At 43.0% G+C, this 20235-nt stretch overlaps 1 protein-coding gene across 1 annotated transcript; it reads left to right on the top strand.

Moving 5' to 3' along the window:
* The first annotated feature begins 576 nt into the window (after positions 1-576).
* LOC139655401 (serine/threonine-protein kinase WNK4-like) lies at positions 577-19728 on the top strand. Its single transcript, XM_071532798.1, has 5 exons — positions 577-1479; positions 12568-12743; positions 14788-15008; positions 16132-16289; positions 19444-19728. The coding sequence occupies exons 1-5, from the start codon at positions 577-579 to the stop codon at positions 19726-19728; spliced, it is 1743 nt and encodes a 580-aa protein (XP_071388899.1).
* Positions 19729-20235: the final 507 nt, after the last annotated feature.

Here is a 20235-nt window from a genome sequence, read left to right on the forward strand (position 1 = left end):
TATCAATGTGATTATCGGTAATGTTAGAAAAAGACTTGTGGCCTTAAAAACACTCGTCTGTGCCTTTAAACACTGTTCTCCTCTCTGACTCAACTCCCCGCTGCGTCTGTCTGCGTTTCAGCAGCTCTTTCTGGTTGTTCTGTTTCAACTGGTTTTATTGCGGTTCTGCTGGTTTAATTGGAACCGGAAGGCAGGAAAAGTCGCTCGTGCGGGTTTGTGTTGTTTTCTCCTCCATTCAACCTGATTTATTGATCCGTCTTAGACAGGAATACACTTGCATTTAGTTGCTTCATGGATGGTTATAGTTTAACCTAACCTATATAAGCTAATTTTATCTAATCAAGTGTAATAAAATATTATGTAATGTAATAGTATTTTATATTTTAGAATAGAAGAAAGGCTGAAATACGTTTGAAATCACATGAACAAACTCCTAACCAGCCTAAAAGATCAGGGTTCACAAACACTGACTTTTCTACTGGCCAGAAATTGTGGCTATTCCAGAAGAATCAGGATGCTCGCCAAATGGCAAAATATAAAGTGTAAATTATTATTCTAGGGTGTAGATTTCCACCCATGTGCCAGGCAGACGTTCGCCTGGCCGGCTTGGGTTTTGCCAAACTCTCCTCGGGTCGCGGGTTCGATCCCAGCGGGTCCAGGAGGAGACGCTCGGACCAGCGACACACAGCTGACCGGGCCGACTCGGACCCACAACCAAGAGCTTACAGCGAGGAAGAGGAGGAGGAAGAGGAGGAGGAGGCGGGTACTCTGAGCAGAATGCTGTCCCGGTCGACTGACGACATTTTGGACAAAACCAAGAAGAGACTGGAGGAAGAGGAGGAGGAGAGGAGGAGGAGAGAGCAGGACGAGGAGGAGAGAGCTGAGCGTCCGGTCCTGGTATCACCCCAGGAAAACACCAGATCTGCTCCTCCTTCTTCTCCTCCTCCTCTTCCTCATACTGATACGTGGAGCTCTTCTCTTCCTCTTCCTTCTCCTGATACAGGGAGCTCTCTTCTTCATCCTCCTCTTCCTCCTCCTCCTCCTCTTCCTCCTGATACTTGGAGCTCTCCTCTTCCTCCTCTTCCTCCTGATACTTGGAGCTCTCCTCTTCCTCCTCTTCCTCCTGATACTTGGAGCTCTCCTCCTCCTGTTAACGTGACAACCTCACAGGACAACCCGCCGACCGGTAACCCGCCAGAACCGCCACCGCCTCCGGCCAATCGGGACGGCAGCTCGGAGGAGGAGGAGGAGGAGGAGGTGTCAGACTCTGGCAGTAAGACGGAGGTGCTGGTGCGGCGGAGGGAGCGGGAGGAGGAGGAGGAGGACGAGCGGGATGAAGAGGAGACGCAGGCGGTGGCCTCGTCGCCGGACGGACGCTACCTCAAGTTCAACATTGAGATCGGCCGAGGATCCTTCAAGACGGTGTACAGAGGCCTGGACACCGAGACCACGGTGGAGGTGGCCTGGTGTGAGCTGCAGGTACACACACACACACACACACACACACACACACACACACACACACACGCAAACATTTACACACAAATACCAGTCGATAATTCAGTATTGTGGTTTATGGTCTTTCAGTGGAATCATATGGTGATGACATCGTGATTTTGGGATATTGTGACACATAATTCTGCCATAATTCTGAACTGATGATAACGAGCACATTTTATTTAAAAGCTCTGAGAAAATGAGGTATGAAACATGTTAAGGAATATTATTTGAAAATGTCAGTTTTGTTTGACGTCACACCTAAGATTTCCATTCAGTGCAATAGGATGAACATTTATTTAATTATTTAACAAGGGATTTTGCAGACTTGAGCCGTATTGTGATGTATATATCGATATAAAAAAAACCCATATGATCATTGTGAGATTGATTTCAACCATATCGCCCAGCCCTAATACACACACACACACTAACACACATGTACACACTAATATACACACACACTGCTGTCAGTTGTCCCAGCGTGCGCACACCTGCCTCGTTACTATGACAATCAATGTGGTAAAGACAGCAAATTATCCTGAGATTATCCTGCCTATAATTAGCGCTAGGTATCTCTGTAATGTATGATGTGTATTTATTTTTTTTAAAACGGAGCTACTATGATGCATAACATTTCAGGGTCTTGTCTTGGTCATGACCATAAAAAGTCTCGGTCTTGTCTTGGTCTCGGTTGGTATGGGTCTCGGTCTTGTCTTGGTCTCGGTTGGTATGGGTCTCGGTCTTGTCTTGGTCTCGGTTGGTATGGGTCTCGGTCTTGTCTTAGTCTTTGTTGCATTATATAAAGTCAGGGACACATTCAAAGACTTTTCCAATCATAATCAACAATGAAAAGATTGAGCAGTGCACATTTAACAACTGAAATTTGCAGATTTTCAGTCTCTTCTGTCATATTTGATGCCAACACATAACAACAGTTGTTGAGGAGCACAAATCTAAAGACCATAGACTGCATTAAAAAAGACTGAGAATAAGTGGACGCCGTTCTCTCACAAGGTGATTTTTCGTGGTACGCCTGCACTCGCAAGAAATGAAGCATTGCATCAGTTCAGGCAGGACACGGAAGTCATGTGTTGCTCATCTATAACAAGGCGGTCTATTTAAATGGCCTCCTCTTACACTGATTCCTGCTACACGAACTGCTGCAGCCACTCAGCTCCTTGGTAAAGCTTTACCTCCACCTGCTATAGTCTGTCCATTTGAGCCTACGTTAGCTCTTAAAGTGAAAACACGACTCAGTGCATTGTGCCCCTGCCTAGCTCTGATAAACATGTTTGATTTCGTCGTTACATTACATTGTCATTTAGCAGATGCTTTTATCCAAAGTGACTTAAGTGCATTTTGTCAACAGTAGTCAAACCAACTGTATCACAGTCTTCATCAGCTAAGCCTTTAATAGGAATACGTAGTATTTGAATGAAGCGTTAGAATCAGTTTTTATCAAGAGTAGAAGGGGAAGAAGATCATTACATGATAGGTTAATTCAAGTGCGGACCAGGTGTAACCTGAAGAGATGAGTCTCCATGTGACATTGCGGATTGGGATCATACGAGAGGGATTTTAATCTGTCAATCCCACACACAACAATTATAGCTGTGACTATACATCATGACCCTGAACCACACAGGACTGCTCTGAACTACCTGGACTACCCTGGACTACCCTGAACTACCCTGGACCACCCAGGACCACCCTGGACTACCCAGGACTACCATGTACTACCCTGAACTACTCTGTTCCACCCAGATCTACCTGAACTACCCTGGAGTACCCTGAGCTACCTGAACTATCCTGAACTACCTTGGACTACATTGGACTACCCTGAACTACCTGAACTACCCTGTACTACCCTGACCTACCCTGATCCATCCTGAACTACCCTGTACTACCCTTACCTACCCTGATCCACCCTGATCTACCCTGATCTACCCTGAACTACCCTGTACTACTCTGACCTACCCTGATCCACCCTGATCTACCCTGATCTACCCTGAACTACCCTGTACTACTCTGACCTACCCTGATCCACCCTGATCTACCCTGATCTACCCTGAACTCCCCTGGACTATCCTGGACTATCCTGGACTACCCTATACTACCTCGAACTACCTGAACTACCCTGGACTACTGCAGATTCTGCCCAATCTCAAATAGTTGCCAAACCGGGCTTGAAAAACATCTAAAATACAGCTTTCTTCCATGACAAGTTAATGCTGAAAAACTATTGGTCTATACATTCAGGTTTCACTTATTTGTGCATAAATACAAAAGAAAAGAAACCTGAATGTATAGACCAATAGTTTTAGCCAATACCAATACTTTAGTACTCATATTCAATATCTTTGAATTTTACCATTTTCATACCAAATGTCAAAATGTCTTTCTTGACACTGAATCCCTACCACCTCCAGACTCTAACATCTCCTCCCTGCAGCAGTAATCAGTTCATCCAGTCACTTTTCCTCTTCTTCTAAGATCAGTCAGTTTCATGTCCTGAATGATCAGGAAACCAAACAGCGTTGATGTCCAATGTTCCTGTCCTTTTACTGGAGAAAATCAAAGTAGAGGGAAAACTTCCACCAGAGGAAGAAACTTTTTCAAAATTTGTGTGAGAGGACGAACACTAGTTGAAGCAGAATTGAAAATTAATCAGGGAGTGAAGATTATTATAGTTTATGGATAATAAATACAGCTGCCACCTGACATTTAGAGGAGCTGAATACAAAAGTATGGACTTTTATTTGATTGGTAACTGTAATATTATTAATGAAGTGAAATAATTTGTTCCACTATTAGTTCATCAATACTAGAGACAGTGAGGCGGAATGTGGTGGCGGCTCACCCGAGCCCGGCTCCTCTGCTCCGGTCACTCGTCCCCACAGCTGATACAGCTGCCCCTCCCCGAACCCTCACACCGCGCTGATCGGCTGTACGGACACCAGACCGGTCTTCACTGCAATGTGGGAGAGTGTGCAGGCATCGTGGCTGGAGCCGCTATGCCTACTCCCACACAGCCATGGGATAAGGAGACAGTGGAAATTTTTAATACAATTTTTCCACTTGGCGGCCCAGTCGGTGGCGGTGGCTAACAACCTGGGTCTGTTGGGTGTTTCCCTGTCGAACATCACGGCAGGTAACCCCTCCCTTTTGGCTCCTTCCACCCATACGGCTGCCGGCTCTCTGCCTCTTTCCCATTCTGGAGAAACGGCGAAACCAAGTTAGGTTTTGCCATCAATTGGAAGAACAGTGCACCCGTTCCATGCCAACAGGCAGTGTATCTGGGAGTGCAGCTCGACTCGGCCACACTACAAGCGCATCTGAACCCAGACAGGCAGCTGTGGTGGAGGCGGCTCTGTGGGTGAGACAGAGCAGAACGGGGACTGGGTGTCATGGCGGCAGCTCACCCTGTGGTTCTGTTGGGGCTGCTCTATATGAGATGCCTACAGAGCACCTCCGTTCTCTCGTAGTGTAGCCGCATCAACGGCACTGTTCAGTGGGACAAGTGTGGAGGAGATCTGCACAGCGGCATCATGGTCGATGCCCTGTCCATTCATCAGATCTTATCTGTTGGATGTGTCTGGGTCTTTCTCGAGCTCTGTACTCAGTACTGGGACAAGAGACCTGTGAGAAATTTACCTAGTAAGCTTTAGTCTCTCATGCTGCGGCCAGCCTTTGTGTCGGTTGCTGCTACGTCACTTTTGTGTCAACAAATAGAGTGTAGCGTTGATTTTTACGTCCCTGTGATAAGTGGGAGTGACGGGGACCATATCTGGCTGACGTGTAGCACTTATGACAGTCAATTCAGGCTATGGCACAGCATGTTGTTCGTTTTTGTGTCACGGCAGGGAGTGAAGTGATCGGGCTTCGCCCCCTAAGCCAATAGAGGCCCGTTAGAGGGCAAAGCCTGTGTGATATAGAACGATAGTTACACAATGTAACTCTGGTTCTATGATCACAGGCGAAGCCCTCGAACAGCTCGCCCTGCTGCTCCACGAGTCGCTGAAGAGTCAAGTGGAGGCAGAATGAGGGTCTGCTCGCTATTTATAAAGCGATGCCCCATAGGGTTGTATAGACTCATCCTGATTGGCTGAGCACGTGCATGCAAATTTCAGTGCGCTGAGGTGACTAGATGAGTGGTTAAGCCAATACAGCCCTGTTAGAGCCTGTGATCATAGAACTAGAGTGACTATGTGTAACTATTGATTTTTAATCAGATGTGATGAAGGCTTTTTTAATCAGTTTTAAGGAGTGCTGCCAATGTACTGGGAAGTGTGTGTGTGTGTGTGTGTGTGTGTGTGTGTGTGTGTGTGTGTGTGTGTGTGTGTGTGTGCAGGGGTCAGGGTGGGGGGTGGTAGTCATAGGCCAATTCGGTTGTCATGGTAACGCTTGTCGCGGTGATTTACCAGAGCTAAAACAGAGCTTAAAACAGTGAAACTAATGAGTGACAAAGGAAAGGGGATTAGAGAGAGAGAGAGAGAGAGAGAGAGAGAGAGAGAGAGAGAGAGAATGGAAAAAAGATGGATGGAAAAAGCAAGTTCCACTTGGCTGAGAGCAGGAATGTGTCACGCACACACACACACACACACACACACACACACACACACATATACAGATAAACACACAACTATAAACTGACTGGATTACTGTTGGTTTAACTGGACCAACAGAGCACAACTGTGTGTGTGTGTGTGTGTGTGTGTGTGTGTGTCCTTGGTCAGATAGTGTATCTCAACCTAAAGGCAGGTTTAATGGTTTAATTGGATGATGCAACTGACAGAGCCTTTTGATTGGCTCAGAATGAGGAAGTGTCAACTTAGGTGATTTGGGGGGAGAGAGAGAGAGAGAGAGAGAGAGAGAGAGAGAGAGAGAGAGAGAGAGAGAGAGAGAGAGAGGGAGACTAGACAGGTAGATTGACAGAGGTACACTTCAAAAAGTTCTCCATGTGCCTAAAAACAGTGTGACCAGAGCATTGTCCGTGTGTTTCTTTTTTTATTTCATATAGACAGTTGCAATACATTATACAGACAGCATATATGCATTACACACACACACACACACACATGCACACAGACTTGGTCTCTGTTTTTCCAGTTCAGTAGAAGGTTTTTAGAGATACGAGTTATGAACTGGTGCTGTGGAAGACCTGATCTATATCTGAGATATAGATAGGTGAGTGTATGTGTGTGTTTTTATGAGGGGAGGTTTCCTGTAAGAGGTTTATGACATGTTAGAGTCACAGTAAAAAGTTCACACACACACACACACACACACACACACACACACACACACACGCACCAAGTAGGGGAATGTTAGAGCAGCACACCCTGTTCTCTCTCCTTTGTTATATTGGTCTTGTGAGACATATCACTTCTCTATACCTGTACACTACCAAACTACATCACTATCAAACTACATCAAAATAAACTACATTACTATCAACCACAGCGATGTCTCAGTGTCACCAGATACATTTTCCGGTTCCGGTTCATCGATGACAACCTGAAGTATATATAAAACAAAGCTGATAACTTGATTTTCAGTTTTTTGTGCATTTTAAAAGATTTAAAAAAGGCGTGCGCTCTCCCCTCTAGCAGCTCGGCTGTGTCGTCATTACTTTTTTTTTCTTCAGACGCTTGTGATTTTGAAGGTCGAAATCAAACGCTCATGTTGACCGATTTTCGATTTAGAATTGAAATCGTGACACTCCTATGACCGACGTATCTGAACCGATCACTAGTGACCGACGTATCTGAACCGATCACTAGTGACCGACGTATCTGAACCGATCACTAGTGACCGACGTATCTGAACCGATCACTAGTGACCGACGTATCGGCCGCTCTGACGTCACTTCAGTCACATGATGCTGGGAGGATTTACTAACTTCACCAAGAATTGTCTTTGCAAAGACAATCTGTTGGTTACGGAGGTGATTTCAACAAATCTATTCTCCCAAAACGCCAATGAAAAACAGTCACACGAACGGTTCAAACTTTAGCCCCGCCCACAAAGGCTCTGATTGGTCCGATTGTTTCTCGGAGCGAGAACAAGCTGACGAGGGAAACACCAGACTCTCTGAATGAGTGGAGGGAGGAGACTGAGGATCTGAAGCAGACGAGCACCTAGAGGTGAAGACGAGGCTCTCTGAAACCTGCTAACAGTCTTCGTCTTGTCGGTCGTCTTGTTGGAAAGACAAAATGCCACACAGCAGACAGAAAACTGTTTCAGTTTGGCCCGAGTCCATCTTGTCTCCTGCGGCGTCTACACACTCTACGAACAAGTAATCCCTTTAAACACCCTTACATTTACATTAATTTGCCCCTTAATTCATGCCAAACCCCCTTAAAATGAGTTAAGGGAGTTATTAATGGAGGAGACCCCATCAAAACTTAAACTCCCCTTGATGTTTGACTGCTTACTTTCTAATTTCATGTAAAATTCAGGGAGACAGGACATTTCCATTAATAACTCATTAATAACCTGTAAACCTGCACAAAAGACATGAAAAATCCCTTAATTTCTAGACTCTCTGTGAACCAACCCATGAATAAATCCCTTATAAACCCATGATACTAACCTTACTTTTTTAAAGCTGTTATATTTAATGGATAATAAAATAGTTTATGTAATGAGAAATTAAGGACATTTCAGAGATTAAATGAAGGGGTTTGGTGTGGTGGTGATAAAACTCTTGAGGAGAAAACGACATTCTGAAAAGCATTTCAGCTGAAATCACAAACCGTTTTCTGCTCCACCGTTAGTGCATATTGTAAAATATTTGTATCGCAAAATATGGTGGCATGAACTTTTATTACATCCGTGTAATATGTGATATTTACAGATAAATCTATTTACTAAGACATGTCATTAACCCTCATCCTACCAACATATTTAACATACAAGGACCACCGACTGTATAAACTACTGTAAGAAACAACCATCATAGCAAAATGTGAACTTATTTCTTCTCAAAACATTATTAGTTATGTAATTAATGTCATCTGAAAAAAAACCCAGATTATTATTATTTTAGGAAAGTTACAGTTAATTAAATGATGTATTGTGTTTGTGACTTTGAACATCATCTGACCTTAGGAAGAGCATTATAGGTGGAATTGGGTGCTTTTGATATATTGGTGTTTTTTAAAAAGCACTAATTAAAACAGAAACAGAAAACAATGATATGAAGTCATTAGGAACAAATTGATTGGCAAAGTCATGAAAAATTGGAATGATAGAATAAAGCACCTGTGAGATATGACAGAAGGTCTAGCTCTGGGGTCTGTGGTACCCCAGAGGGAGGAGGAGGGTTAAAAAAACACACTTTCATATCAGCAGTAGAGGTGGACAGAGACGTCAGTGTCTGTCTCTGTGTCTGTGTTCAGACAGAAGACAGGAAGTGGGCGTGGTTTATACAGGAAGTCACGTTAAATCGGGCAAATGTTGTATTTTCTAACCTAATATTCATTGGCAAGGCGATTTTTGTGCCTTCAAAGCATCCAGTTGATTTAATATTGGCATATAATTAATTATGAAATATATTTCCACATCCTCATACTGTACTTTTCATCTCTCTCTCTCTTTCTTTTTTTTTTTAAATTTTATTTGTAACTAAATTCCATGAAACCTATGGCTGATACATACAGCATGTTACATGAGCGCTGCTCTCTCTCTCTCTCTCTCTCTCTCTCTCTCTCTCTCTCTCTCTCTCTCTCTCTGTCTCTCTCTCTCTCTCTCTCTCTCTCTCTCTCTCTCTCTCTGTCTCTCTCTCTCTCTCTCTCTCTCTTCTCTCTCTCTCTCTCTCTCTCTCTCTCTCTCTCTCTCTCTCTCTCTCTCTCTCTCTCTCTCTCTCTCTCTCTCTCTCTCTCTCTCTCTGAAAGACACACACAGCGGCTCCAGTACCAAAATGGGCTTTTTTCATTTGTGTTTTACTGCTTCATTTTCTGTTTTACAGATGATAAAGGGGAAAATCAAGTCCTTTATTTACATGTCAATCATGGCTTTTTTTTTTTTTCCCGAATAATAACGAGCAACTTCAGGTAGAAGAAATATCTGTTTCCATCGCATTATTTGTGCTTTCCTGAATAACGTGTTCAGACTCGGGTCCATCCTAATCAGCAGTGCCTCACTTTCATTTAAATCAGTTAATAATAATATGGTATAATAATATATACGCGTGACATACATGCCTGTGTCACAACTGGTGTGTGTGTGTGCTCAGTGTGTGTGTGTGTGTGTGTGTGTGTGTGCTCAGTGTGTGTGTGTGTGTGTATGTGTGTGTGTGTGTGTGTGTGTGTGATATTATGCACTAACAGACAGTGACTCAACAGTATTTTTGTACAGAACCTAGTATCTGATTGGACAGATGGGTGGTTGTTGTTGTTGGTAGCTGCTGTCATTGGACACACAGCACACACACACACACACACACACACACACACACACACACACAGACACACACACGCAATAAGATGTGTGTGTGTGTGTGTGTGTGTTCAATAAAAGCTTATTGAGGTCAGCGTTCAGCTCTGTGATTAACTTCCTATCGTGTGTAGTTTAGATTGGTGGCACTTTGATGTGTGTGTGTGTGTGTGTGTGTGTGTGTTTGTGTGTGTGTGTGTGTGTGTGTGTGTGTGTGTGTGTGTGTGTGTGTGTGTGTGTGTGTGTAATTTGAAGCCGTTTATAGTGGTGACTTGGCTGCAGCTTATGTCTCCTCTACAGAGAGAGAGAACACAGACATTTGTTTAGGAAAAGAGAGCAAAAGTTTCTTGCCATAACTTATGTTCTTCTGTGTGTTTGTATGTGTGCGTGTGTGTGTGTGTGTGTGTGTGTGTGTGTGTGAATTGCTTTGTTTGTGTTTCTACATGTTTTGAAAAGTAAACACTGTAGAAAATGACAGTTCTTTCTCACAGAACTGTCCACAAACAGACACACTCACACACACACACACACACCTGGACCTGGCGGTTGTTCATAAGTGTGTGTGAGTGTGTGTGCGTGTGTGTGTGTGTGTGTGTGTGTGTGTGTGAGTGTCTGCTTCTTAAAAAAACAGCTCAACGTTGTGCTTTACAGTTAGCTTGATGCTAGCTGTGCCCATAAGTTTTTGTGAGGAATGCTAAAAATGCTACACGTTCTTCAGATAAATGAAGGATGGATTGTTTTATACACACACACACACACACACACACACACACACACACACACACACACACACACACACTGCTGCACTGCTGTCACCATTCTTACGTTTCACCTGACCTTATCCCCTATTGGTCAGTCAGACTGGTCCTATGGCCTGTAGGTTATAATTAGCCCCACAGTCTGAACAGTAGTCTGTCTGTCTGTGTCTCATATCCCTGCTATGTGTTGTGGATTCAGGCTTAAAAACTTAAAAAACTATATAGTGTTGAAAAACTATTCTCCCACCTGGACTTTTTGCACTTTCTTGTGCTACAGAATTAATTAAAAAAAAAACATTGGTAACACTTCATAATAACCATCATTAATAAATGGTAAATTGATAGTTAATTAAACTTTAGTTAATAGTTATTTTACTGTTAACAAACAATGAAATGATCATTCATAATGTTTACTAATTATTAGTAATGCTATAATTTATGTTATTTTATCATTAGTTTGTGTGATATAAAATCATTTGTTTATAAATTATATATTGTATCATAGACGGTAAAAAGGGTAAAAAGCTGACTATTAAATAATGTATAAATTAATACCTTAGCTAACATGAACACCATTAGTAAATGATTACCAGACACATTAGTTAACTGTTAATTAAGGGTTAGTTAATGCTTACTAAGCATTAACTAACCCTTAACTTAGTGACCCTTACTGTAAAGTGTTTCCAACGATCTTGAAAAACCAAAACTGCTTTGATTTTCCATAAATTTTAAAGTTTGGTCCGTTTGGCTATGTGAAACATAAAGTTAATACTTTATGTCGTGTGACGTAGAGTAAAAGCTAATACTGAAGGGACAGGAGTTTGATTCTACCTGTTTATAAGGACTGATTCTGGATCAGCACTATGGAGAACGGAGGAGTCTCAAAAGCAGCTCCACGGTGCTGTTAAAAAATAGCTGATCCAGAATCAGTCCTTAAAAACAGACCCGAGAGAAACTGCACGTTTTATGACACAGCAACACTGGCAGCTTCAAAGGGCTTACCACCCCGCCTGGGAAATAATTTATTTTATTTTATTTCGTTTTGCTTTTTGTGTATGTGGTTGAGGTGTTTTTAATGTACTGCTTGGCTGATGCAAAGAAAAGCAAATTGGCCTTAATTCTGAACAATTCCCTTAGTGGTTCAATAAAGATGTAAGATGTAAAAACTCAAAACTCTTCTGCTTTAGTCTGTATGCAGCGCTGTGACCTGGGATCAGCCATCCCCAAACCCATTAGTCACTTCCAGACCAGACACACACACACACACACACACACACACACAAACACACACACACACACACACACACACACACCAGCTCACAGCCCCTATACACTCAGTCAGTGTCAGATAGTCCAATGTGCAGACAGCAGTGGAAAAGCTGATGTGCTGACATGATAACAAACTGACATCTCATATCTCTACTCCACCAGGCATGCTGGGAAATTCTCACCAGACACCAGTGAAATACTATGTGTGTGTGTGTGTGTGTGTGTGTGTGTGTGTGTGTGTGTGCTCGTTTGTCCTTGAGGCTGTAGGCTTAACACTACAGAGTTATTAATTCTAACCATGTTACGTCATGACAGGTTAACAACATGCTAACACCATGACAGGCTAACAACATGCTAACAACATGCTAACAACATGCTAACATCATGACAAGCTAACAACATGCTAACAACATGCTAACATCATGACAGGCTAACGACATGCTAACATCATGACAGGCTAACAACATGCTTGTGACAGGCTAACAATACACTTTAAAATGAACTCAGCACAGAGACAGTTCAAGGGCGTCAGGGCTGGCAGACAGAAGAGGGGTACACATGCATTAAAGGCTGCCTTCTACCCCCCCCCCCCCCCCTCCAGACCAGCCGTCTGTCCCGGACGGAGCGTCAGCGCTTCAGTGAGGAGGTGGAGATGCTGAAGGCTCTGCAGCATCCCAACATCGTCCGTTTCTACGACTCCTGGAAGTCGTCGCTGAAAGGCCACAAGTGCCTCACCCTGGTGACGGAGCTCATGACCTCCGGACGCTCAAAACGTGAGTCCAGAGTCCGGACCGCCGGCCCGGGTCGCCGGCCCGGACCGCCCTGCGGTAACATCAACAAGGATCACCGCCACGCTGGCCGCTAACTGTTCCATGACAAACCATCTGAACTCAAACAGTCCAAATGTTTTCACTGGCCAGACAGCATGAGTACAAGTTCATTTATTCCTGTTCCCTTTTATCACAAGCCAGTCTCAATGGACGTTTATAGATAAGAAGGGGTTCAGACATTTTACACTGGCATTTCACGTTTTCTTAGAGCCCCCTTCCCCCTCCCTCCTCCCCTCCTGCCATCACCCACTGACTTTACAAAGCTGAAATCTGATGGCTAACCCTCTGTGTTGAAGATCAAAAGAATTTGCACACTATAAAGGTCAAAGACCAAAAAGAGGCCAACTGATGCAAAAAATGCCACAATTTATTTGCATGGTGATGAAGTGTAAAAAAAAAGAAAAGTGCACAAACAGAAAACGTTGGTAACACTTTACAATAAGGGTCACTAAGTTAAGGGTAAATGCTTAATAAGCATTAACTAACCCTTAATTAACAGTTAACGTGTTAATGTGTCTGGTAATCATTTACTAATGGTGTTCATTGTGGTGGTACATTATTTAATAGTCATCTTTATAAACTATTAAATAATGTATACATTAATACCTTAGTTAACATGAACACCATTAGTAAATTACACATTAGTTAACTGTTAACTAAGGGTTATTTAATGCTTATTAAGCATTAACTAACCCTTAACTTAGTGACCCTTATTGTAAAGTGTTACCAAAACGTTTCAGTCTAAAGACCATCATCAGTTCTAAAGACAATGGGCAACACCAGACAAGAGATCAGCTTGGTTAATCACTGGAACAAGCTGCCATAGGCCAACCAGGCAAGGGTTCAATCATCCAATAAGGAGTGAGGAGACCAGGACAGTTCCTCATATGATATGAGCTAATAGGGGTGGGTCAAATGGGCTGGACCAAGACTCACTGCTCCAATGGAGGGAGACATAGAAAGAAATGAAACAAAATGATGAATATAATTAAATATAAAGCAGCATAAATAAGTAGCCCTCTGTGTTCCCATAACTTGGACCCACACCCATCCATCCCCACATGCCCTACACATAGCTCTCCTAGCCGCAGTGCAACATGAAAAGCTCAAGATAATGGAAATGTTACAGTAAGCGATATCCTTGACCTTCTAGCTATCTAGTGTATCAGCATGTCTGTTATCATGCATATTTTTTGATTCTTTTGATTCATTTCTAATTCGCGGTCGTATATTACAGGGTGTTTTTTGGATTTAACCAATCAGCACCCTGTGGCCGCTCGTCAAGTCAGCTACTTTCATAAAGTGTAGAGACTGTATACCAGAATGCCAGAGCCTTGGTGTCCGCCTGCAGTGCACCATGGGAGTGTCAAAGGTCACGTCCGGTGAGTTTGGTAATCCTAACCCTCGTCTTGGTTATAGTCTTTGGTCTTTGTTCTCAAACTTTGTCCCTGCTGGCCACCGTACCCTCTCTCCGATCGTGAGCCAATCAAATCAAAGTAAAAACCATGGCCCTGGATCAAACAGTGCTCCTGATTGCCCCCCCCCCCCGGGACTTGGGACTTGGGACTTGGGACCTGGGACCTGGGACTTGGGACTTGGGACTTGGGACTTGGGACCTGGGACCTGGGACCTGGAACTTGGGACCTGGGACCTGGGACTTGGACCTTGGGACTTGGGACCTGGGACCTGGGACCTGGGACCTGGGACTTGGGACCTGGGACTTGGGACTTGGGACCTGGGACTTGAGACTTGGGGACCTGGGACCTGGGACCTGGGACTTGGGACTTGGGACTTGGGAGCTGAACTTGTTAAAGTAGATTTCTCTGGCTGAGTTCAATTTTTCACATTTTAGGAGGAAGTGCATCTCTGTCTCGACCTCACCTGTCCAACAGTGACCACATGTTCTGTTGTCTTTTGGTTGCCATGGTTTCTTATGTCTGGATCTGTCTCTCTCTCTCTTTCTTATCCCCCCCCCCCCCTCCCTCCCCCAGGTACCTGCGCAGGTTTCGTCAGATGAAGCTGAAGCTGCTGCAGCGGTGGAGCTCTCAGATCCTGAAGGGGCTTCAGTTCCTGCACTCCCGCTGCCCCCCCATCCTGCACCGCGACCTCAAGTGTGACAACGTCTTCATCACCGGACCCACCGCCTCCGTCAAGATCGGAGACCTGGGCCTCGCCACGCTCAAGAGGGCCTCCTTCGCCAAGAGCGTCATCGGTACACACACACACACACACACACACACACCAGGCTTCCTACTGGTTGTGATATCCTGGAGTATCATAGAATTGAAAGGTGAACTCCAGACAGGGAAAGTCAGGGAATTTCTTGTTTCTTGAATTTCTTGTGGAAGTTCTTTGAAGCTCAGTCTTCAGCACTGTTTGAATCTGCATGGTGATCCATATCGGTCTGGTCAAGCCTGTCCACCACTGATTCACTGATTGAATTTCAAAGTTTTAGTTATCAAAATCTTTGACCAATCACAGCAGCAGAGCAGATCGACGCAATCTGGAAACGCCTCATCGAGTCATCACCACCAACCCAAACCCCTTCATTTTATCCTTGAAATTTCCTTAATTTCTCTTTACATAAACATGAATTATCCATTAAAAATAACTGCTTTAGTAAAGTAAGGTAAGTATCATGGGTTTATAAGGGATTTATTCATGGGTTGATTCACAGAGACTCTAGAAATTAAGGGATTTTTCATGTCTTTTATGCAGGTTTACAGGTTATTAATGAGTAATTAAGGGAAAGTTCCTGTCTGCCTGAATTTTACATTAAATTAGAAAGTAAGCAGTCAGACATTAAGGTCTCTTTGATGGGTTCTCCTCCATTAATAACTCCCTTAACTCATTTTAAGGGGATTTTGCATGAATGAATGTAAATGTAAGGGTGTTTTAAGGGATTACTGGCTCACAGAGCATGGTGTCGTTCATTTCCAAGCTTTTAAACAGCTGGTTGTTCCTGTTTTATTTAATCGATGACATTCAGTTTTTTAAGGTTTGATGAAATCTCTAAATCTGTCTCGCTATCATCCAGTTCCTTTGCCGGCGGCCATTTTGGTCGTTGTTGTCGCTCTGTAACGCTCGTCATGAGGAGGTTTGTCCCGCCCACATCCTCCATCCAATCAGATTTGTCGGACAGTATCTGTCTGACATTACTACCGGTGGATTGGTCCAGACCGATATCAATCACCATACAGATTCAGAAAGTTCTAGAGACTGAGATTCATGGAGCTGGACAGCAGGCAACAAGTCAACGTTAGCATTTCTCTCTGAAGTGAAGCAGCTGTTATCGGTAGTGATGTAGTGAATGTCGTGGCTGGCGGTGCGTTCAGGAACCCCGGAGTTCATGGCTCCAGAGATGTATGAGGAGAAGTACGACGAGGCCGTGGACGTCTACGCCTTCGGCATGTGCATCCTGGAGATGGCCACCTCCGAGTATCCCTACGCCGAGTGCCAGAACGCCGGCCAGATCTACCGCAAGGTCACCAACGTAAGGCCCGCTCGGGGGGGGGGGGGTGTGTGTGTGTGTGTGTGTGTGTGCGCATCAATAGTGTGACATAAATATAATCTCATCCTCTCCCTCTCATGTCTCTCTCTCTCTCTCTCTCTCTCTTAATTCGATTCAATATCAATTCAAGGTGATTTATTAGCATGAAATACAAAAAATGTCAATAAATTCAAATTTAAATGACAACTTGACCATATCAGAGCGACAATGAACACTAAATAAACAACTGATGTGTCATCAATTTAGTACATACAACAATTAATTATCAGTCAACCATTTTATCTAAATATATTTAAATCTAAAAGCATTCTAAAACAGTGTTGATCAAACATTTTTGATCTGCAATCTCTGTCTCTCTGTCTCAGTTTTCAAATCATTCTGCTTTATTAGCATTACACTTTAAAAAAACAGAGGTGTGACCAAGTCCACTTTGCTCAAGTCCCAAGTCAGTCACAAGTCTCAAGTCTTGAGGCGCAAGTCTCAAGTCTAAATGTAGAACAGCAAGTCAAGTCAGAACAAATCAAGAGTCCAGTATCAATTTAATATCTTAAAGAAAACTAAATATCTAGGACTTTTCAATGCAATATGGTTTTAATAGGATAAAAACTTGGAAAGAGCATCATGAGTTTGATTTCTATAATCAGTTTCAACTTCAATAAATTCAATCATTCCATACAAATTCAGAAAACAGAATTTAAATTCAGTCGTCTGCTGGAACAAATCTCATCACTTTCAATCTGAGTCATTTACACAAACACAAGATCTCAAGTCAAGACTTTAGAAACCTTTTCAAGTCATCAGAGTACAAGTCAGAGTCAAGTCCCAAGTCACCAGAACCCAAGTCCAGTCCAGTCTCAGGTCTTCTTTTCATGCAGCAAGTCAAGTCTTATGCAATTAAAACTGTGACTCGAGTCTGACTCAAGTCCAAGTCATGTGACTGGAGTCTCCACCTCAGACAAACAGTATTGGTCAAAGTATGTACGTCCGGACTGCGACGAGGTTTTATCAGACTGGTTCGATGTGGTCGGTCAGTCTGGTTTCACACTGAAGCTACAGACTGAAACCTGAGACTGACGCCGGCAACAGCCAATGGGAGTTCAGATACAGGAGGGAGAGAGAGAGAGAGAATGAACTGCAGGGTTAGAGAAGTCACATTTAACAACAACGCCCGCTCACGTAGATCGTTTATATCAGCAAGATTCCCCACTCCACTTCCCCCACTGTACATATAAAACAGTATTAAATGGCAGTGTGCCTGGATCAGTCTACATCAGCATGCAATTACAAATTAAGTGAAAGAAGTCTCAACAAAATCCTCATTAATATTCAGATTCAGAGGTATTTTTGCCAGGTATATATGCACATACAAGGAATTTAGCTTGGTACATTGGTGCGGTGCAAACAGCAGACAGACAAAAACAAAACAATAAAACAATAACAGTAAAGTGGCATCCAGGGCAATATACAGACACAGGCCACAGCCAAAGAGTCAGTAGTTCTTGTAGTAATGTCACTTCAAAGTACAGCTGTAATGTCAGCTGTAGCTTCTGTTCCACGGAGCGAGAAACGACAGAACAGATGTTTTGTATTTCCAGTGAACTGATCTGGACGATGGGAGAATGTGTATGAATGACAGATCCGGTAGTGAGGGATCCTGTCAGCCAGTGGTGGAAGAAGTACTGAGATGTTTTACTTCAGTAAAAGTATCAATACAACAATGTAAAGATACTCCATTACAAGTAAAAGTCCTGCATTCAAAATCTTACTTAAGTAAAAGTACATAAGTATTGGCAGCAAAATGTACTTAGAGTATCAAAGTAAACGTACTCATTATGCAAACTGTCCCCATTTAGAGAGTTATATTTTTCATAAATTATTGGAATATTAATACTGATTTATTGACATACATGTACATGTAAGCAGCATTTTAAAGTTGTCAACGTGAAGCTAATCTTAACAATTTAGCTTTACTTTTGGGTAGTCTAATCCAGTGGTTCCCAACCTGGGGGTCTCGACCCCCACTAGGGGGCGCCAAAGCTCCACGGGGGGGTCGCGAAGCCCTCTTGATTTTAAGGGTGTAAGAATTTTTATATATATATATAAAATATACATGTCTCAGCATTTAATTCAGTGAAGAAGACAACTAAATTTAAGGGTTATTTTAGAAGTTTATTTATTTAGAAAAAAATAAATAAAGATAGTCAGTGTATATAATGGTAAAATAGGGGTCCCTTAAGAAAAAGGTTGGAAACCACTGGTCTAATCTATAACAATGCTATTTTATAGTTATTTTATAAAGATGATCAAATGTTTTAAATATAAAATATTGATCTGAAAAGTAACTAGTAACTACAGCTGTGAAATAAATGTAATGGAGTAAAAAGTACAATATTTCCCTCTAAAATGTAGTGGAGTATAAGCACAAATTGGAAATACTCAATTAAGTACAAGTACCTCAAAATTGTACTTAAGTACAGTACTTGAGTAAATGTACTTAGTTACTTTCCACCACTGCCATCAGCTGACGAGCCGGTCAGTCTGAACAGTCTGGTGGTCTGATCCAGGATCAGGTCTGCCTCTCACCGTTAAAACAGGATGGCCAATAATCAGATTCCCCCTGGGGAAAGTGAAATTCACTTCCAGAGCTCCACACTGTGTCAGCTGTGTTGTCCTCTGACCTTTGACCTCATTACTGTTGGCTGCTTGTAATGGTAGAGATCTGGGAAGTCAGATTGGTCCCACTGTTGCACTCAGTTCAGTTCAGTTCAGTTCAGTTCAGTTCAGTTCAGTTCAGTTCAGTTCAGTTCAGTTCAGTTCACGTCGCTTCACTTCAATTCTTTTCGCTGTTGTCCTGTGAGGGAGATTAACACACCATGTTCACAGTAAACACAGATAATAAAAACATGTAATAGAATCACTTGAACAATAAAAACAGCTAAAATAAAAGCATAATAAAACTCACACAGTAACCGGTCACCATAACAGAGAGCAAACAGCTGATAAGAGCAGACAGCAGGTCCAGATCTGATGCAGCCGTCGGCTCAAAGTTCTCCTGCAGGCAGAAGAGGATCAGCTGTGGTTCTGCTTCATGAGATTAATGTGAAGTCAGTGCTACATGGTCAGGTCCTGGTGCCAGGTCCTGGTGTCAGGTCCTGCAGTCAGGTCCTGGTGTCAGGTCCTGCAGTCTGCTCATGGAGTCAGGTCCTGGTGTCAGGTCCTGGTGTCAGGTCCTGGTGTCAGGTCCTGGAGTCTGCTCATGGAGTCAGGTCCTGGTGTCAGGTCCTGGAGTCTGCTCATGGAGTCAGGTCCTGGAGTCAGGTCCTGGTGTCAGGTCCTGGAGTCTGCTCATGGAGTCAGGTCCTGGAGTCAGGTCCTGGAGTCAGGTCCTGGTGTCAGGTCCTGCAGGGACTCCAGTCTGTAGAGACAGGAGAGACTGTCACCAGACCAACAGGAGCTCAGCAGGAACCACAGCTTTCCTCACCTGCACCAAGTCATCTGATGTTCTGTCTGTTTTTATCCTTCACTTGTTTTATCACTGTGCTGTAGCACTAATCTAACAATCTAAACTAAACTAAAAGTTAAACTACACTAAACTAAACTGAACCGCACTAAACTAAACTAAACTGAACCGCACTAAACTAAACTAAACTAAACTAAACTAAACTAAACTAAACTAAACTGAACCGCACTAAACTACACTAAACTAAACTAAACTAAACTAAACTAAACTAAACTAAACTACACTAAACTAAACTAAACTACACTAAACTACACTAAACTAAACTAAACTAAACTGAACCGCACTAAACTAAACTAAACTGAACCGCACTAAACTAAACTAAACTAAACTAAACTAAACTGAACCGCACTAAACTAAACTAAACTGAACCGCACTAAACTAAACTAAACTAAACTAAACTAAACTAAA

The sequence above is a fragment of the Centroberyx affinis genome, unplaced genomic scaffold, assembly GCF_046629955.1.
Source record: "Centroberyx affinis isolate AG114_WGS23_722 - 3 ecotype Tasmania unplaced genomic scaffold, CSIRO-AGI_Caff_v1 ptg002250l_1, whole genome shotgun sequence".
NCBI classification, from domain to species: Eukaryota; Metazoa; Chordata; class Actinopteri; order Beryciformes; family Berycidae; genus Centroberyx; species Centroberyx affinis.